The 20,261-nt window shown below is 31.4% G+C and overlaps 1 protein-coding gene across 1 annotated transcript; it reads left to right on the top strand.

Annotated features, from left to right (window-relative positions):
* Window positions 1-7,902: 7,902 nt before the first annotated feature.
* Window positions 7,903-19,600, top strand: LOC140062994 (uncharacterized). Its single transcript, XM_072109421.1, has 21 exons — window positions 7,903-8,023; window positions 8,349-8,417; window positions 8,556-8,692; window positions 9,337-9,426; window positions 9,533-9,724; window positions 9,881-10,117; window positions 10,422-10,616; window positions 10,786-10,956; window positions 11,054-11,356; window positions 11,558-11,677; window positions 11,728-11,932; window positions 12,067-12,201; window positions 12,313-12,876; window positions 13,088-13,117; window positions 13,841-14,376; window positions 15,482-15,613; window positions 15,964-16,105; window positions 16,317-16,346; window positions 17,682-18,239; window positions 18,440-18,626; window positions 18,739-19,600. Exons 1-20 carry the CDS (start codon window positions 7,903-7,905, stop codon window positions 18,499-18,501), a joined length of 4,029 nt encoding a protein of 1,342 aa, XP_071965522.1. The 3' UTR covers window positions 18,502-18,626; window positions 18,739-19,600.
* Window positions 19,601-20,261: the final 661 nt, after the last annotated feature.

Here is a 20,261-nt window from a genome sequence, read left to right as displayed (position 1 = left end):
ATAGGGCATCATTGTCATTGCAAAATAAGGTAATTGTTTTAATTACAATAATACACAATTACTGTATGACAGTACATACACACATTTACACATACTTATTAAATACTTTTTTGTTTTCTTGTATTGGATTAACAAAAAAGAAATAATTTACTCATTTCAAAATGAAATTATTTTCACGACTAAGTATAACGATTCCTAAGATTACATAAATTACTATGTAAAGATACTGTAACAAAGGTAGACAATGATGTAAATTATAATGAACTTAACTGCAACAAATTTACTACAGGATTAAGTTGCAAGAGAATACACACAGTATACTTTACCATTTGTGATGAGATGTGTTTTGCTATACATTTATTGGTTGTCTATTTAGCACTTATCAATTACTTATATAGCTGTTATCAATATATTGAACTTATGATTATAATTTTGTTCATCAAGAATGGAGACACTCCACTTCATTTGTATGTGTATTATCAACATTGTACCTTGGAAATAGTGGAATTCCTCATACAACAGCATGGTGCATCATTGTCATTGCAAAATAAGGTAATTGTTTTATTTACAATAATACACAATTACTGTATGACAGTACATACACACATTTACACATACTTATATACATACTTATTTGTTTTCTTGTATTGGATTAACAAAAAAGAAATAATTTACTCATTTCAAAATGAAATTATTTTCACGACTAAGTATAACGATTCCTAAGATTACATAAATTACTATGTAAAGATACTGTAACAAAGGTAGACAATGATGTAAATTATAATGAACTTAACTGCAACAAATTTACTACAGGATTAAGTTGCAAGAGAATACACACAGTATACTTTACCATTTGTGATGAGATGTGTTTTGCTATACATTTATTGGTTGTCTATTTAGCACTTATCAATTACTAATATAGCTGTTATTAATATATTGAACTTATGATTATAATTTTGTTCATCAAGAATGGAGACACTCCACTTCATTTGTATGTGTATTATCAACATTGTACCTTGGAAATAGTGGAATTCCTCATACAACAGCATGGTGCATCATTGTCATTGCAAAATAAGGTAATTGTTTTATTTACAATAATACACAATTACTGTATGACAGTACATACACACATTTACACATACTTATATACATACTTATTTGTTTTCTTGTATTGGATTAACAAAAAAGAAATAATTTACTCATTTCAAAATGAAATTATTTTCACGACTAAGTATAACGATTCCTAAGATTGCATAAATTACTATGTAAAGATACTGTAACAAAGGTAGACAATGATGTAAATTATAATGAACTTAACTGCAACAAATTTACTACAGGATTAAGTTGCAAGAGAATACACACAGTATACTTTACCATCTGTGATGAGATGTGTTTTGCTATAGTAATTGTTTTATTTACAATAATACACAATTACTTTATGACAGTACATACACAAACTTACATACATTTATTACATACTTTTTTTGTGTGTCTATTTAGCACTTATCAATTACTTATATAGATTTTATAAATATTATTGAACTTATGATTATGATTTTGTTCATCAAGGATGGAGACACTCCACTTCATTTGTATGTGGGAAATATAAATTGTACCTTGGAAATAGTGAAAGTCCTCATACAACAGCATGGTGCATCATTGTCATTGCAAAATAAGGTAATTGTTTTATTTACAATAATACACAATTACTTTATGACAGTACATACACAAACTTACATACATTTATTACATACTTTTTTTTGTGTCTATTTAGCACTTATCAATTACTTATATAGATTTTATCAATATAATTGAACTTATGATTATGATTTTGTTCATCAAGGATGGAGACACTCCACTTCATTTGTATATGTATTATGGAAAGTGTACCTTGGAAATAGTGACATTCCTCATACAACAGCATGGGGCATCATTGCAAAATAAGGTAATTGTTTTATTTACAATAATACACAATTACTGTATGACAGTACATACACACATTTACACATACTTATTACATACTTTGTGTTTTCTTATATTGGATCAAAAATGAAATAATTTACTCATTTCAAAATACAATTATTTTCAAGACTCTGTATAACGATTCCTAAGATTACATAAATTACTATGTAAAGATACTGTAACAAAGGTAGACAATGATGTAAATTAATGAACTTAACTGCAACAAATTTACTACAGAATTAAGTTGCAATATCAATTAATCACTTTTTGTTTCTTGTTTATCAATAAAAATACTGTAATTAGGATTATTTACTGCATTGAGAATGTTATACCTGTAATATCATAATAATGAATAATATAGTATATATTGTAAACCTAACATAACAGAGTAAAATGTATTATTATTATTAAAGGGGGATTCTGGGTTTAAAATTGCTTTTAAATATTGTTTATTTATTAAATAAAAAACATTATAACAATATAGACATGTCAGAATGAAGAAGTAATAACGAGAAATTAAAAAAATTAAATTTCATATACATTTTAGGGTAAATTCATGGAAAGTCTGTTTTTCAGCAGCTTAGGGAAGCTCATTAATATTCATGAGATATTCACAAAATCACGTCATCAGTGGATTCCAAACTCGCGACGTCATGTACGTTGCATTTGTCAACTAATTTACATCTCTCTCCCCTGTCAAACAACGACCACCTGATCATTGTGAAATACATTTTTTGTAGATTTTCTAAGCTAGGCCTAAAGTGTAATAATAACAGTAGTAGCATTTATTTGACATTTAATAAAATACAAAATTTAGTACAGATTACGGAGTCATAAATTATATACTATTTTTATACCTCGAATAGTACAGACAGATCGTGTTATCGGCTTCACGTACTAGGTTAGCCTAGCCTAAATCATTTTTTTTTTCATGGGTGAGAGCCATTCTGACTAGGGATTCCATGCCACGATGGCTACGTTAAAACACTGGGGGCCCATCATGCGGCCTAGCTAGCCTATTACCAAACGATTGGCCCATAAATAACAAAACTCAGTGAATTCCAAGACCCATCCTATCAACCAAACTCCTAAACAATCTAAATCTAAAACATTCTACAAAATCGGCTGTAAATATTGAGGCAAAACAAGGTCCGATCGCAGTCCATACGCATGGATGGTGTCCCGATCGTCTAAAGTATAGTAGGCCTAAATACTAATAGGCCTAGTTTACTCTCCAAAAATTGCATCAAGCAAGTAGACCAGGTAGTAAGAAGGAGACCTAACCGATCCGGCCCAGTTAAAAATTGAGCTAGCTAGTGTAGTAGACCCTATGCGAATTGATACTACCAGGCCTTTACTATAGGCTACACTGGGTGTCACGAAAGCTCAGACCACGAAAGCTCAGACCCCCTAAGACCTAAGATCACGAAAGCTAAGACCCAACTGTTATGCGCGATTTGAACGATTTGCGCAATTTGAAATTGCGCAAAAAAAATCCTTGCGCAATTTGAATTGAAACATGTGTTTCAAATTGCGCAAGCAACGTATTAAATTGCGCAAGTAATCTGCAAATTGCGCAAGGTTTGCCGACAGATTGTGAAATCATGCACACCCATATTTTTATAGTAATTTCTAAGAATGATTCAAAATTAAAGATAAATATCGCATTTCCTTATTTTTAGTAGTGCAAATATTGTTACTGTATAAGTTAGCATATTGTCGAAGAACCGACGAAGGAAAACGAAGCGGTGGTGTTCCACCAGGCGGGCGCGGCGCGGGCGGCCGGCTATACTACTCTAGCCTAGCTAGGGTCTGGACTACTGATACTGACTAGGTTACATGGCCTAGCTTAAACTAATATTAAAAACTTAAAAAGTGAGTATTAAACATTATCTTCATTGAAATGGTCTTATTTATATAATAAAATACTAAATTTTAAACTCCTCTGCCTAGGCCTAGCCTAGCCATGTATGGGAAAATTTACAGTTCGTTTTCAAATTGCGCAAAGGTGTCATATTGCGCAAGAACTATCTTGCGCAATTTACAAATTGTGCAGCGCAATTTAAAATTGCGCAAAGATTTTCTTGCGCAATTTGAAATTGCGCAAGTTGATTGCGCAATTTGAAATTGCGCAAAAAAATCCTTGCGCAATTTTAAATTGCGCAAGAATTCTTTGCGCAATTTCAAATTGCGCAAGGATTTTTTTGCGCAATTTCAAATTGCGCAAATCGTTCAAATCGCGCATAACACCAACACCTAAGATTACAAATATTTATCTTTCGCACCTGCCTTGTATTTTAACTCCCAACATTTATTCTGAATACCACACCTTAGAATTGGCACTTTCATGAAAAAGAATCACATAAAAAGTAACAAATACATTTTTAAATTGATGATTTTACAGACGTTTTTCTCGCACACAAAATGACTAGCCTACAGTACAGTAGGCCTACCCCATGGGCCATGTTCAATGTTTTTGTTTCTATGGAACGTCAAAAGAGCAAAAATTATATAGAGGGCTGAAAACTCTGTGGAGTCCATCTACAGTGTGGATGGAACAATGTAAAATTAAAATTGTAATGATAATAGTATAATCATGCAAGTACGAAGAAATAAATACTGGCAAATAAATTTTAATTTAAAAATCATGATAAGTTTTTTTGTTTCGTTTTCTTTCTGTTTTTATACTTGTACTATTATTGTTGCTCTTTTGGCGCTCCATAGAAACAAAAACATTGAGCATGGGGAGCTCGAGGAGTTACATTGTCATTACAGTATACAAAGAAACACATCTGTAAAATCATCAATTTAAAGGATTTATTTATTTGTTATTATGTGTTTCTCCTTCTGAAAGTACTTATAAGTCCTAATTTTAAAGTGTGGTGTTCAGGATAAAGTTAGTCAACAAATTTGGAGTCAAAATACAAGAAAGGCAGGTGCGTAAGAAAAACATCCTCTGAACCAACACAATGGAGTAAATATATACCAACAAACAACCCGTCAAGTTTGTTTGTTGTAAAGAAAAAATATACATTTACTCAACGGGCGAAAATAATGTGACTTTATCTATGTTTTGCGGTAGTATTAAATTATATTTATGGTAATAAATGAAACCTACTGTGTTTAAAATTATGTATGGATAAACAAGTATTGTTTTTAAGCTGTAGTATATCTTAGTATTTGTAATCTTAGGTGTTGGGTCTTAGCTTTCGTGATCTTAGGTCTTAGGGGGTCTGAGCTTTCGTGGTCTGAGCTTTCGTGACACCCAGGCTACACTTGTTAAAATTAGCAATACTTATGTTTACAAATATTCCAACTCTCTCATTCGAGCTATATTATCTATACCATTCCGGTAGGTCGAGCCGACCTTCAATCAAATACTGTTATGTATGTACATCGTTCATGTTGTGATTATAGACGGGGTATACTCGACCCGACCAGTTTGGTATTGTATACTGAATCTGTATATCACGTGACGATGCCAGGCATGGGCAGAGAGAGCACGTGTATCGTCGTCTCGCTCTTGCAGCAGGAATGTATACGTTACGCTTCATTGATTTTGAAGGCTTTCCCTAAGTCAGTGCGAAAATCGGCAAACGTAAAGTGCAAACTTATCTAATTTTTCACTGTTTTGATGAATTTTCATAGAAAATTGACTTTATAAATGGGAAGACCGACTAAAATTACATCAGATAAGTATACTTTTACAAAAGTAATTGATATGGTTAATGATAACGAGTCGTCGGAAGATTGATCATTTCACGAATTTCCTATTCTGTAACACAGTGTCATATCGCCGTAGCTGCACTTGTAATCTGGCCTCATTTCACAGCCTTCGTTCTGCTTCACTGGGCGCTTATATAAATTGAAACTTTTACCGTTCAAGAGACAAACAAATATATTTTACATTTTTTACTATTCATTTTAAACCCGGAACCCCCCTTTAATGTGTCAGAAAAATATTTTATCTAGTTTTTTTTTTTAAACTTCATGATTATTATAATTATATAAAGATTTTTCAGTTCTACTTTAAGTCTTAAACTATTTGTAATATAATAACAACAAAATAGCAAATAAAATAATTTACATCATAAAATATATAAAAATGTACCATAAATTGATTGGTTCATTAAAAGGCATTTCACCTAATATGGATCATTGCATTGCCTTTGATAGCCTTCTTACTATAATATGTGTTCTATTATACACTTACTGTATGACATTACATAAACAAACTTAAACATACTTATTTATTTATTTATTATATTTATTATTTATACTTATTACATACTTATTTGTTTTCTTGTATTGGATCAACAAAAAGGAAATGATTTATTTATTTCAAAATTAATTATTTTCAGGACTACGTATATTTTACCATTTGTGATAAGATGATGTGTTTTGCTATACATTTATTGTTTGTCTATTTAGCACTTATCAATTACTTATATACATTTTATCAATATTATTGAACTTATGATTATGATTTTGTTTATCAAGGATGGAAACACTCCACTTCATTTGTATGTGAGTAGTAGATATTATACCTTGGAAATAGTGAAAGTCCTCATACAACAGCAGGGGAAATCATTGTCATTGCAAAATAAGGTAATTGTTTTATTTACAATAATACACAATTACTGTATGACAGTACATACACACATTTACACATACTTATTAATAATAAATAAATACAATAAAGGAGTTTGCTATTTAATCTGACTTTGAGATAGCATGAAATCACCATTGGTTTAATGGTACAGTAGTGTCTGTATATGAAGCATACTAGCATGTGTGTCTCTTTCACACATTATTAGCATACTAATGTGTGTTTATTTTCATATTTATAGATATCATAGTCTACTATTGATAATGGTTTTTTATTTGATAAGGGTGTCTGGATAGTACCGCTCAGTAGCCAATATTATCAATTCATATTATTTTTTAATACTAACTAAAACATTAATTTGTTTATAGGAAGGAAATACACCAATGACTGTTTTAGAAAATAGTAGATACACAGACCCAGATGAAAGAAACAAGATTTTAAAATTTGACTTTGACAGTAAGTGATGCCTTACTTTGTTATTTTTAACTTGTAAGAGGTTATTTATGAACAATAAAAATTTATTTTAAATTGTTTAAAATGTTGATATTTTTATATTACATTTATTAATTCCAGCAGTATATTCCAATCGTAAATAAGCTTGTTCACTTTGACCAAAAATTGGATTGAAAAAAATAAGGATTTAGAGTAGCCTACTTGAACACAATTTTATTTTTTCTTTAAAGCAAAAAAATAGTCATATTTGTCGTCTGTCAGACATTGTTTTGCTTATTATTTTTGTTCTTTTTTTTCTCCACGAAAGTGAATAACTTTATTAAAACTGCATAATGGCTTATTCAAATTTTTAATGTTTTGGGTGGAAAAATACATCTTTGACAAAATTTAAATTATTTATCAATGACTATTTAGATGTTAATATTATTAGCTTGTAAGAGGTTATGTAAGAAAACAAATAATAAAGTAAATTTGACATTTGAAACATTTGTTATATTAATATTTTTATATTAGAATTATTAGTTCCAGCAGAGATATATTCAAAGGGTAAATATGCTATTAGAATATACAAAGATGAGCTTCAAAATGGTGAGATTGCTGTTGTGAATTCAAGGTGTATGTTTCTTGGGAAAGAAGGTGCTGGCAAGACTAGTTGTGTAAAGGCTATGCTTGGTAAAAGGTAACAAATAACCGCTATGAGTGATGATAGTACTTTGATAGAAAGCCTGTTTGTTTATTCAAATAAACATTATTCCCTGTTGAATTGAAGATTGAATTGAATTTTTAGATGATTTTTTTACTATTAAATGCATAGTTCTACAAAAGTAAATAATAGATGTTTCAGTCTTGAATATTCTTTAATTATGTTTAACTTTACTATGCATTATTATAATAGGTTTAATTCCAGAGAGCCATCAACAGATGGTATCGTAACAACTACAGTGTTTCAAGCAACAAAGAAGGATTGTAGTGAGTGGAAGAAGGTGGAAGATGTAGATGGTGAGTCAGCACCAAACAAACTCTCAGAACATTAACAAATAAACAAAGTATTGTTCAGTTACATACATAGTATAAAGACAGACAGATTGAACAATTTTAGAAAGAATTTGTATGTGTATGCTCTAAATTAAATTTAATTAAAATATTTTCGAGTGGTCTTTAGAAATATTGCACCAATTCCATAAATTTGCACCCTATCAAAGTTTAAAAGGAATGAATTATTTATTTCTATTTATATGTAGGGCCTACTATTTGTATTTCTTTCTCTAACTCGTACCCCCTCTGTCTACAATCATGTTTTTATTATATTTCTTGCTTTGTAAAGGTGTTGAGTTATCCAAGAAAATACGTACACATGCATTAGCAGAAAATGTGGATAAGAAATTAGGGAAAGGTAGGCACAGACTACTGAATTAAAAAATCATTCTAAAATCATCTGCAGATTTACAACAGATTGATCAATCTATTTTGTAGATTTCATATACACACAGTCTTTAATTAAAGAAAACTGTTATTGTAATGTTTGTTTTAGAAAGCAATGATACAACAATTGGGGGGCAACTTTTGAATATTTTGATGAAAACAATTGGAAAAGAAAAAGTAAATGTGAGTGACATCACTAGTATATGGGACTATGCTGGTCAACTAGACTACTACATAACACACAGGGTATGTTTGTTTTGGGGCATTTTTATTACACTAATAAGATAAATTTTGGACTTTAAAACTAGATTTTCCTTATTTTGGTATTAATATAGATACAAGTAATTGTATCTGTTCGCTTCCGTTATTATAATTTATTCTAGACCTAAATAGAAAGTAGTAACAAACAATGTAAGCCTATAAGTTAAATTTATGGACCACCAGAGTAAAACTGTGTTCTCTTACCCAAATACCATTTTTACAAACTTTATGCATTTATATATTATTCTAACCTTCACCTGAATAAGTATGTTTTGTACATGAAAGCTTGAAAGAATACATAATTACTTATTCTGTAAAGTACTACCACTATATTTTACTATTCGATATAATGTAATATTGTAGACTAGTACAGTGTATCTGATATCAGTGACATTTCTTTCTAAAAATGTCGGCATTTTTAGAAATTCATTATAAAATTCAGTTATTAAATTACTGTAAATTACTGCATATAATATGTGCATGGTACTGACTAAAACACCAAACAATGTTTAACCATCTTTACCAGTATGACATCCAAAGATAGTTATAACGAATCAGGTATTTAATTACAATAAGGAATTAAGATAAAGAAAAGATACATGGTCCCTTAACTTGTATTTTTTTTTCAGTTTTTCCTCACAAATAAAGTATCATACTGTGTTACATTTAATGTCGAGGACAACTTGAATGAGCTAGCTAATCCACGAGATTCGACAATAGTAAGTAAAATTTATTATTTAGCAATTTTGTTTGTTTTAATACAAATGTGTTAAATTGTAGTTTCAATTTCAATATCCTTTTTTGTTTATCCATATTTGATTTTAGGAATCGCTTGGTATGACTAATTTGGACGTGAATTTGTTCTGGGTAAGGTCTATTTATGAACATACTGTGTCACAACATGGTTCAGGAAACCCCATTTTAATTAATGGCAAGAGCATAGAGTCACCTCCTATCTGTTTGGTTGCTACCCATATGGACAAATTGCCAGGCACAAAATTAGAAAAGCAGATGAAGGTAATAACTGTAGTATACATTTATATAACTATTCAACAAAACATTTGACAAAACTGAACCTGCAATATGCTCAACAGATTTGTAGTATAAGATAGAAAAGAAACATATTTTATTATTAGTAAAGTTATAATGATTATACAATTTCATCAAATAAAGGCTGAGGAGATGTTCATGCAGATGTTTGATGCAATGAAAGGGATGCCGTATGCCAAGCATGTAGATTGTGAAATGTACATGGTGGATAACAAGTCACATAAAGGTATTGAAAAACTTAAGCGAAACGTTGGTAGATACATGAAAGCAATGGTGAAGAAAGTTCCTGTAAAGTGGGTTGATTTGCAGGAAAAGTTGCAAAAAATTGGGAAAACAAGGTTAAACATTACCTTAGCAGAGGTAAGGTTTTAATTTGGTTTTCAACATAAAAACATTTTTCTACAACACAAATCCAAATATATACAGTTAGAAATAATATACACATTAAAAACAGCTGTCATGTAAAACAATCTATTCAAAGCAGTAAACTCTCTTTGTTTAGGCTAAACTTTGTATAGGCTTTTCTCACAGAATGTTATAAAATAAGACTCCCTGATGTAAGCATAATTTAACTTGTAGTTGGAGGAAAACAGTACTGTTGTTTACTAATGCTAATTTTGTTGAGAAATACCGTTTTATTAAAATGTCATTTGTGTATTTATAGGTATGTGAGATTGCAAGACAATGTGGTATATCCGAACATGTGCTCACCACTGTGATAACTTATCTGAATGACACTGGAATAATCATGTATAACGGCACTAATGAGAAATTAAGAAACATTGTGATAACAAATATTTGCTGGATGATTAAAATTTTGACTAAAGTTATCACAGTAGTTACGCCAACTATTACAGTGGTAGGTATATATAATAAGCATGGCATATTATATATAATACTAGATTTCACATTAGAGTAAAATAATATGACCCTGAGTAATGTAGCCTTCTATAGTTTTGAAACTTGGTATTATATTGGTTGCTTTAATATATCAGTTGTTCTATTTTTACTGTGTTTTTTGTGCACAGAATGAAGCAGAAGATCGGAAGCAATTACAGATGCTATGGGAAAAGCTGAGCAATGAAGGAGTTCTTGAGGAAAAGTTACTACGTTATTTGTGGAGAAACGAAGATGAAGATCTCTTTGATGTCTTTGTAGAATTGATGAAAGTTTTTCGTTTGCTCTTTGAGAAGACAAAGGTTGGCAAATACGATAAACTTTTAATCGTTTCTTTGATTAAGCTCTTACTAATCACTTGTACCAATTTATGTGTAATTGTGATGTTTATATTAACAGGGAATTGAAGAAGGTAATCGGGTATTCCTGGTTCCCTGCCGAATGAAAGTTGACAAAAAAGACTTTCTGAAAGTCAAAGCAGATGACACACAAACGGTATCAATTTATCTGACTCCGACAGACTTTCTTCCTGATGCTGTGTACAACACTTTGGTTGTTGCATTCCTGGAATTGATGACCGAAAAGGGTAGTGATGATTCAGAAGTGTTCCGTAATCGTAGTGATTTCAAATTTAGTAATCACACTGTCAGTTTAGGTTCTGTCAAAATTAACCATGAAAAGGAAAAACCATATGCATTAAAGGTATGAAGTTGATTACTACTTTTACTATCAATATGGTACACTTTTGAAAATTTCTATAAAATATATAGGTAACATTGTGCATTTTTGGTTTATACAGTAGTCTGCCCATACACCATGCCTCTATCATACAGATATGTTCAATTGTGTATTAGGGAATAGTCAGATGAGTTTGTGAAAAGTGAATATCTTTCATTTTCGCAGCTTGAAATATCACGCTGGACTGAAATTAATGATGGCAAAGAAACAGAGGAGGTGATATTTGAACCAGAACCAAGTGTCTGCATGGAGGTAATAAATAAAAGATTATTACTTTTAAACATAGTTATCACATAATATAAATTTATAAATAACACGTTGACCTCATGTTTTAGGTACTAAGCTATTTGAAGGAGCAACTGAAAACTGTTTGCAATATCTATGAGGGCATTGGCTACAATCTATGTGTGTTGTGCACTGCTTGTGCACCAAGTAATCATCACTTGATTGATTTTGACAAGTGTTTGCAAAATGATTTGGTTCCATGTGGAAGAAAGAAGGCTATGAAAACTGCTCATATCAAGCACTTTTTTTCAACTGGTAAGTTGGACTTTTAATGCTTTATTGTCGTCATTACTTCATCATAATTATATCTCAATCGTTGTCATCACTATTCATCATTATCAATCAAAATAAAAACTATACAAATGCTAGTATTGTGTTATTGCATTTAGGTCTTACTAAAGAGTTAGTTCCAAAGCCAGAGTCATTGCCAGCATCAGATCTAGAGTCAGTCTCAAAGTTTGAGTCAGAGCTAATGCCAGTGTCAGCGCCTAAGCTAGAGTCAGTGTCATTGAGGGTATTTGGAGGTATATATTTATATATAGTAAAATAACAAAAAAGATTGTTACTTATTCGTTGGTTGTATATACCAATTTATACTATATACTGTTGATATCGTAAGTATTGTTTTTATACAGAATCACCTGAGAAAAAAATTCAGACAATGTTGGTACAAGTATCGAATTGGTATGATGAGCATGTTTCACTTGATATGCTGAAGGTGTTGTGCAAAGATCTGATAACGCCTTACAATGCTCTACAGAAGGCTGACACCACCATGAAGTTGTTTAATTTATTGAAACAGGCTGGCCATCTTACCGTAACCAACTTTAAAGTTCTTATTGATATCATCAGTGTCACCAGTACCAAAGGTGCTCTTGAGGCTAACAAATATCTGAAGAACATGTTTGAGGAATCCGACCATCTTGTAAGAACTTTTACAACGTACCGACAGAAGCTGATTGATTTTGGAAAAAAGCTTTCCCAAGACAATGTAACAAAGCTCATCCATCTAAACGATGTTTCTAGAAAACAACATGACAACCAGTGGACTGTGATACTAGATCTAGAAGAAAGGGGCATCCTAAGAGAAGACAAATTGCAATCATTTATTGAACATTTGAAAGAGAATAAGATGACAGTTGCTGCAGAAACGTTAGATCTTGAACAGAGGAGGGATAGGTTGCTGTCATTTACTGATGGTTTGTTTTGGCTTATCGTCATCACCAATATTTTAACATAATTAAATTTCAAATAATAAGTAATTAAAATAGTAATTAATACAGTTTAGCAAGACTACTAACTTAATCTGGTGAATGAAAAACCAATCTGTAGTGTACTGTGCAGCCATACACAATATGGCATTTTTATAGCATCTATTGAAAGCATTATTGTGAATTTTATTTGTTGCAGGTGATGTTGGAACAGCAAGTTCAAATTCAGGTATTTTATTTACTATTGTAATGACATAAAAAGGGTTATTAAGTAATTCACTAATTTCTTCATGAACTGTAAAAATGCATTATATACTAGGCCTATAGAAATTGTTATCATTTTTATGCAGTGGTGATGAGGACCAAAATGCAGGTACCACAATGACTCGCCAATCACAACCAATAGTAGAGTAGAACTAACTAAAAAACGGGGGCAACCTCAACAAATTGCAACAAAAGTATTTTCAATTGATTTTGGTAATATTGGTTGTACTAAATAACAGAAAAAAAGAGTTTGGACTACCGCAAAAATTGTCCATATCTTCTAAATTACTTGGTTTATTGACATATTTCTGGTATGACACTCAGAACATACATATTTATATTTGCTCTATATGGAACATTTTGGCCAAAAATGTTTGACCTTTGAATTTGATATGTTGTATCTTGGTAACAACTGACCGTAGAGATACAAATTATGGCTCAAATTGTTTGAAATGACATTTTGTCACAAAATGGTTAGAAGTAAAGGTTATTGACCTTTCACTTTTATCTATGTAGCATTTCCATATCTCGGCCACTATATATGTGTGGCAGAGATTTAAAATTGGGCTCTAAATACTGGAATATACTTAACTCAACATTTTTGACAGAAAATTACTAGTAGATAATGATTACGACATGAAAAACACCATTAACACCATCACTAATATCTGATATTTTCATTCTGCAGATCGACTGGAGCTAATTGTGGGCTCTACTGGTGGAACACTTCATCTTAAAAATGAAAACATAAAGTTGGAGATATATCCTGGAGCAATTGAAGAAGGAAAGAAAGTTAACATATCGCTAGAAAACGTTTTTGAGGAAACAGATCTGCCTGTCGTATCCCTTCCACTTGAATCAATAATATCACCTATTGTTAAATGTGGACCAGAAGGCACCATCTTCAACAAGCCCTGTTCATTGTCTTTTCCACACGATGCTGTAGATGAAGAGAATTGGGAATTTACTCTACTTGTTAAAGATCGCATTGAAGATGAATGGAAACACATACCATTAAAAAATGGTGAAAAGAACATACATTTTACTTTAAGCAAAGGTCGATGTTGTATAACTTTGAATCATTTCTGTTCGCATGCACTAATGGGTCTTGTTAAAAATGTCTTTCGTGTTAAGAAAATAATGTCGTTAAGAATTTTTGGAAAGATGCTTGCAGATGATGAATATCAACTTCAAACAAGACTTTATAAGCCGTCATATGAAAAGGTAATTATTATAATTTTTCACGCTGCTGCTCTAGCCCGCTACGTCCCATTAGGACTACTCAATCAGAAGCTAAAGCAAGCAGCAGTTATAGTTCTAAGGACAGACAGTTTTGTGAAAATGGAAACTCCACTATAATTTATTGATTCACAGTAGACCCAAAAAACGTCTGGGAAAGAGTCTATTAGGACATGTCATGCTAAAATTACAAATCCCTAAGCATTTCTGGTATATTCACTGTCAGATATTCATTGAATTATTATCGAAACAGTCCATTAAAGTTTGTGTTTGTAATAGGATACTTCACAATTGAAATATCTAGGGTGATGAAGTGACCCCCAGATTTGACCTTAGCAATAAAATTAACTAAAGTGACAGAAATTGAGTATTCACTTCTGTAACAAAAATATAATATTTATTCACATATAAAAAAAGAAAAGAAACCCAAAAACCATTGTCTGACAGACAATTTAAGTATTTGTTGCTTTAAATTACATTTTTTTCAGGTAAAATAACTATTATGTGACAATAAAATGACACATTAAAAAACATTTGAAATAAAAAATATTTTTCAATAAGCGAGCAGCGTTTTTTGTAAGAAATATTTCTTGTTTTAAACTCTATTTAAATAATGTAATTAAAATTTGTATTATTTTACTTACATTACCGGTTCAAAATATAGATAAGTTAAATAGTTGTTTTGTCACGATTTTATAATTCTGTAAAGAGTGAAGTCACTGTTACTTCTCATTCTTATATTTGGTCGATAATAATATTATCCTAGAGTAGTTAACTTGGCATAATATTTTTTCTCTCGTACACGATGAAAAATGAATTTCCCTGAGACCACCTTCATACCTGGAGATTCGGAGGCACAAAATTTGAGCTAACATATGACATATTGATGCCAGAAAATTCAAAATTTGTTTACAGTTTATTAATTGAAAATTTAGGTATTAATAAATCAAAATTGAATTGATTCGTGATCATTATAAAATATGCTGTAAAGAAGTGAACATGCTGATTGCCTTGTGCACTTCCCTCAGATAATTAAGAAACAAATATGTACAGAGTCATAAACATAACATTAAGTATATATATATTTCAGAAGATAGAAGAAGACCACAGCAAAATTGGTGACCAACTTTTACAACCACCTGTAAATATACTTACTAGGTATAAAAAGATGGTAATTACTGTAGCAGTAGAACAGAAATGGAATGTTCAGGATAAAAACCAAGTAAAGAATACAGTATTTGTTTTTATACAAATTTTTTAATAGATTGGCATGGTAAAGATATGTTTTTCCAGTAACACCACATAACTAGATGTTAATGTTAAATCAATAAATAACAAAAATCTCTGTTGCTATCTAATGAAATGTGCTATGCCATGATATTACATTGCATCTTCATATTGATCCCAGGAAGATGCAGAGTTTTAATTGTGGAGCTGTATAGCCTTTTAAAAATGTCTCCTTATTTTAAATTTATTGAAAGTTTTACAGGTTAAAAAATATAAATAAAAAAATTAATATTTATTCACCACAGCAATCAATTTAACATTTGATATGAGTATGACTTTTTTTAGACTGTCGATGCTGAATGCTTATGGCATATAGAACCATTAAACACTTTTATTTTAAGAAGAAGTAATTCATCAGTAAAAGTCCTAAAGGCGACAGTATCGCTGTCACAAGAGTCAAATGATATTGATCCAGTGAAAGTGAATTGTAAGTATTTAAAATGCTAACAGTAATACAATTTAATTAGCAATTCATATCTACATTTAGGATAAAAAAAAAACACTAAATAGTTTATAAGGACATTGATAATTGATAACAATTCAACTTGTGATAATGTGCGTCATAGCAGGCATCGTATCGTACGAAATATGGAATTTTTATAACATGAATGAATTATTGCATATTTTGTTTGTTACAGGGGTTGTTGGAACAGCAAAGTCATATCAAGGTATGTTATATTTAATATGGCAATTATAGAGTAAAGTTGATATTAAGTAAATGCACTACTAATTTCTTCCTGAAGAACTCGCTGTAAACATTTTCAACACCACAGACAACTGTAAAAAGGAATTATGTACTATAAATATTTTCCTAATTTGGAAATCAGCATCTAATTTTGATCATTTTTTCATTCATCAGTTTCTCAACATTACAACTTTACTTCCTTTATGGAAACACATGGTATATACCACTACCCTGACTTTACTAGTGTTTATTTGCACTCTATGCAAACCTTACAACTTTACTTCCTTTATAGAAACACATTGTATATACCCTACCCTGTCTTTACTAGTGTTTATATTTATACAATATAGCCATATATTATAGTTATGGTATTGACAAAGAAATTGGTTTTTAAATGATGACTGATGATTACAGTGGTGGATCTGGGGTTTTTTGCAGAATATTTTTTCCATTTAAAAAAAATGAAATACATTTTTCAAATACGTATCCAGTCATGGTTTACAAAAAAAAAAATGTCATTACTACGTTATTATATTACGTTAACCTATCTAATTTCAAAATAAATAAAGCACAATAATTTTACAGTTTGAATCACGAAAAACGGTAGAAGTAAAGTTACTAATGTAAAACAAGTCGTTGGCTGCATGCATGCACTTCAATCGACAAGCAAATGCAACAGAGGACGTCATCGTCATGTCGTCGGAAGCTTAGCTCCCACCACCGCCACATTCTTCGAGAGCTCCGCGTGGCGCGTATTAAAATATTTATGTTACAACATAAAATACTTTACCAACCCAGACAAAGCGAAACTATTTCATATACTCCACTACGATTTTACAGGCCTATTATTGTGGTCCAAAGAACTAAGATAAAATCTTTCATGCACGGACGCTGTCATTGAAAATATTGCGCAATAATTTACGCCTGCTTGCCATATTGCGCAATATCAGGGATGCCCGCTGCAATAGACTGTACAGTTTCATTGTTTTTCTACACGAAGTTGTTCATGTTTGCATTGAACGCAAAATATGTTATCCTCAGTTATGTGTGTATTACCCTTGCATCATGGTTTACCAGGGGAAAAGGTAGGCTACGATCAAAAACGCGCTTAGTGTAACCTATCTTACTTCTCTATAGGCCTAGTGGTATGCCTACATTTCAGCCCATTGCTGGCAGTTTATAATTTAAATGTTCTGTTTTCCACTATTAATTAAATAATTATGATGGGCCTAATTTATATTTCCAGTGTCCGTGCCATCTAATATATTATTTGCTAACGTTATTAAATGTTCATTTCTTCGTTTTTTTCTTTCTAAAGAATCATCTGAAAGAACTGGGACAAAACCAACATCTAGTGAAATGTCAGACTTACAAACCAAGTTCAACGACTTGAAATGTGATCTTGGCAAACATTATGATGGGGAAGAAAGATACCTTTGGCTAAAATGTTGCTTATTTGATGTTATTCCTAGATCAGACCTTACACGTACTGATTTCAAAGCAACTGATCTGTTCAATGTCCTCCATGACCACTGTGAAATCAAACCAGATGATGTCACCATCCTTTTTGAGGTTGCCGAATTATCAGGTTTGCAGCTTGCTGTAGATCTGGTAAAGCAGTATATGAAAGATAACAACGTCAAAGGTACTAGCGAAAAGTTATCTTCTTACCGGAAACGATTATTAAGGGCGCTGAAAGAAGTTGGACAAGACGAGTTAAAAGATATCATTGCTCATTATGGTTTGCGAAGATTTAGTTTAAAAAACATGTGGGACATGGTTTTTTACTTGGAAAGTAAATTACTTCTTGAGGATGAACCATCAAAATTAAATACGTTTGCAGCACATATTGGAATACGAGCAAGGAATATTTTATGTAAGTATTTAATTTTCTATTATTATATTTTATTTCTGTTTCATGTGGAAGAAAGAAAGCTATGGATACGCATCGACTTTTATGCTTTATCGTCGTCATTACTTCATCATAATTATATCTCAGTCGTTGTCATCACTATTCATCATTATCAATCAAAATAAAAACTACACTAATGCTAGTATTATGTTGTTATTATATAGGCCCTACTAAAGAGCGAGTACCAAAGCCAGAGTCATTGCCAGCATCAGATATAGAGTCATAGTCGGTGCCAAAGCCAGAGCTAAAGATGGTGCCAGCGCCAGTGTTAAAGCCAAGGCCAGAGTCAGAGCTAAAGCTGATGTCAGTGCCAAAGCCAGTCAGGGTCAGTGTCATTGAGAATTTTTGGAGGTAATGATATTTATTTATATTAAGTAAAATAACTACATAGATTGTTAATTACTCGTTTGTATACCAATTTCTACAATATCATGTTAATATATTAAGTATTGTTTTTATACAGAATCACCTGAGAAAACAATTTCAGACAATGTTGGTACAAGTATCGAATTGGTATGATGAGCATGATTCACTTGATATGCTGAAGGTGTTGTGCAAAGATCTTGTAACGCCTTACAATGCTCTACAGAAGGCTGATACCACCATGGAGTAATTTGTTGAAACAAGCTGGCCATCTTACCACTACCAACTTTAAAGTTCTTTTCGATATCATCAATGTCACTGGTACCGAAGGTGCTCTTGAGGCTAACAAATATCTGAAGAACACGTTTGAGGAATCCGACCATCATGTAACAACTGCAGTTACAATGTATCGACAGAAGCTGATAGATTTCGGCAAAACGCTTTCCCAAGACCATGTAAGAAAGCTCATCCATCTAAACAATGTTCCTAGGAAAAAACGTGACAACCAGTGGACTGTCATTCTATATCTTGAACAGAGGGGTACTCTAAGGGAAGATAAACTGCAATCATTTATCAAACATTTGAAAGAGAATGAGTTGACAGTTGCTGCGGAAAAGTTAGAATAGACCCGATTTGAAGTATCACCAAAACAATGGTAGTTAGGGAAATACAGTGATGGTTAAGAAAGTATCAAATGGTTGACTTGTTTGGTTCTTATTTTAATAATTTACAGACAACCTTTTGAAGATTCGCTGTCTAAAGAGTTGGGATATCTTCTCCACTCCATAATTCTATATACTTCTGTGCAGAAATTGTTTGTGGACATAGAGGCCTACGTAATCAAAAGGTAGAGGCAATATACCCTGATAATTGATACTGTATTTAGTTGTTATAAATATTGTTTATAGGTGAAAGTATTGGCTTGGTAATTGACAGTTGGTATTGTAACTATAGGTTACAGTATTTTCTGTTTAAAGCACCCAGAAGTCACCACTTTGAAATTAAGAGATGACATGTGTAGTTTAGCACACAGGCCCAATCATAACTTGACCAACCATAGAACTGGAAATCCCAACTATTAGACCACAATTGATTCTATGTTTTTCCTTATTACAACATTGTACCATAGTAGTTTTGTATTTAAGATTATCTCATTGGATCTCTATCTCATAGTCATATTATCTTTTTTTGTCCATTACAAAGAATTAACAGAAATTTGTTATGAAAACTGGCATATCATCATATGTATGTAAATAAAACAGTAAAAATGATTTTTTTTTTACTCCCTAATGTTAAAGTATGTATTTTTATTACTATATATTTATTTTTTATTATTATTTTATATGTTTGAGTTTGCTACTAAGATTTCATCAAATTTAAAGTGATTGTGTTTATATGTATATTTAAAGACATATTTTATATAAAATATACTGTATTGAATTATTAGTTTAGTCCATACAGAATGAAACATTTTAATAAATTAGAATCTGAATGCTAATTTTCAAATTTAGTAATTTTTGTATTGAGTAAACATGTCAGTTTCAAGAAACCAGGCCACATAGGTAGGCCTATTGTCACACTTTGTATAATGGTCGTACTTTGTAATATTACAAAGTGGGATAG

The sequence above is a fragment of the Antedon mediterranea genome, chromosome 11 (assembly GCF_964355755.1).
Source record: "Antedon mediterranea chromosome 11, ecAntMedi1.1, whole genome shotgun sequence".
In the NCBI taxonomy this organism is placed as follows: Eukaryota; Metazoa; Echinodermata; class Crinoidea; order Comatulida; family Antedonidae; genus Antedon; species Antedon mediterranea.
This window is presented reverse-complemented; position numbering and strand designations above follow the sequence as displayed.

Excerpts from the sequence above, each read along its gene's own strand:
- LOC140062994 (XM_072109421.1), top strand. The coding sequence starts at position 7,903 with ATGCATTATTATAATAGGTTTAATTCCAGAGAGCCATCAACAGATGGT. Across the intron at positions 11,933-12,066 it reads CAAGCACTTTTTTTCAACTG|GTCTTACTAAAGAGTTAGTT; the intron begins GTAAGTTGGACT and ends TATTGCATTTAG. Across the intron at positions 14,377-15,481 it reads ATAAGCCGTCATATGAAAAG|AAGATAGAAGAAGACCACAG; the intron begins GTAATTATTATA and ends TATATATTTCAG.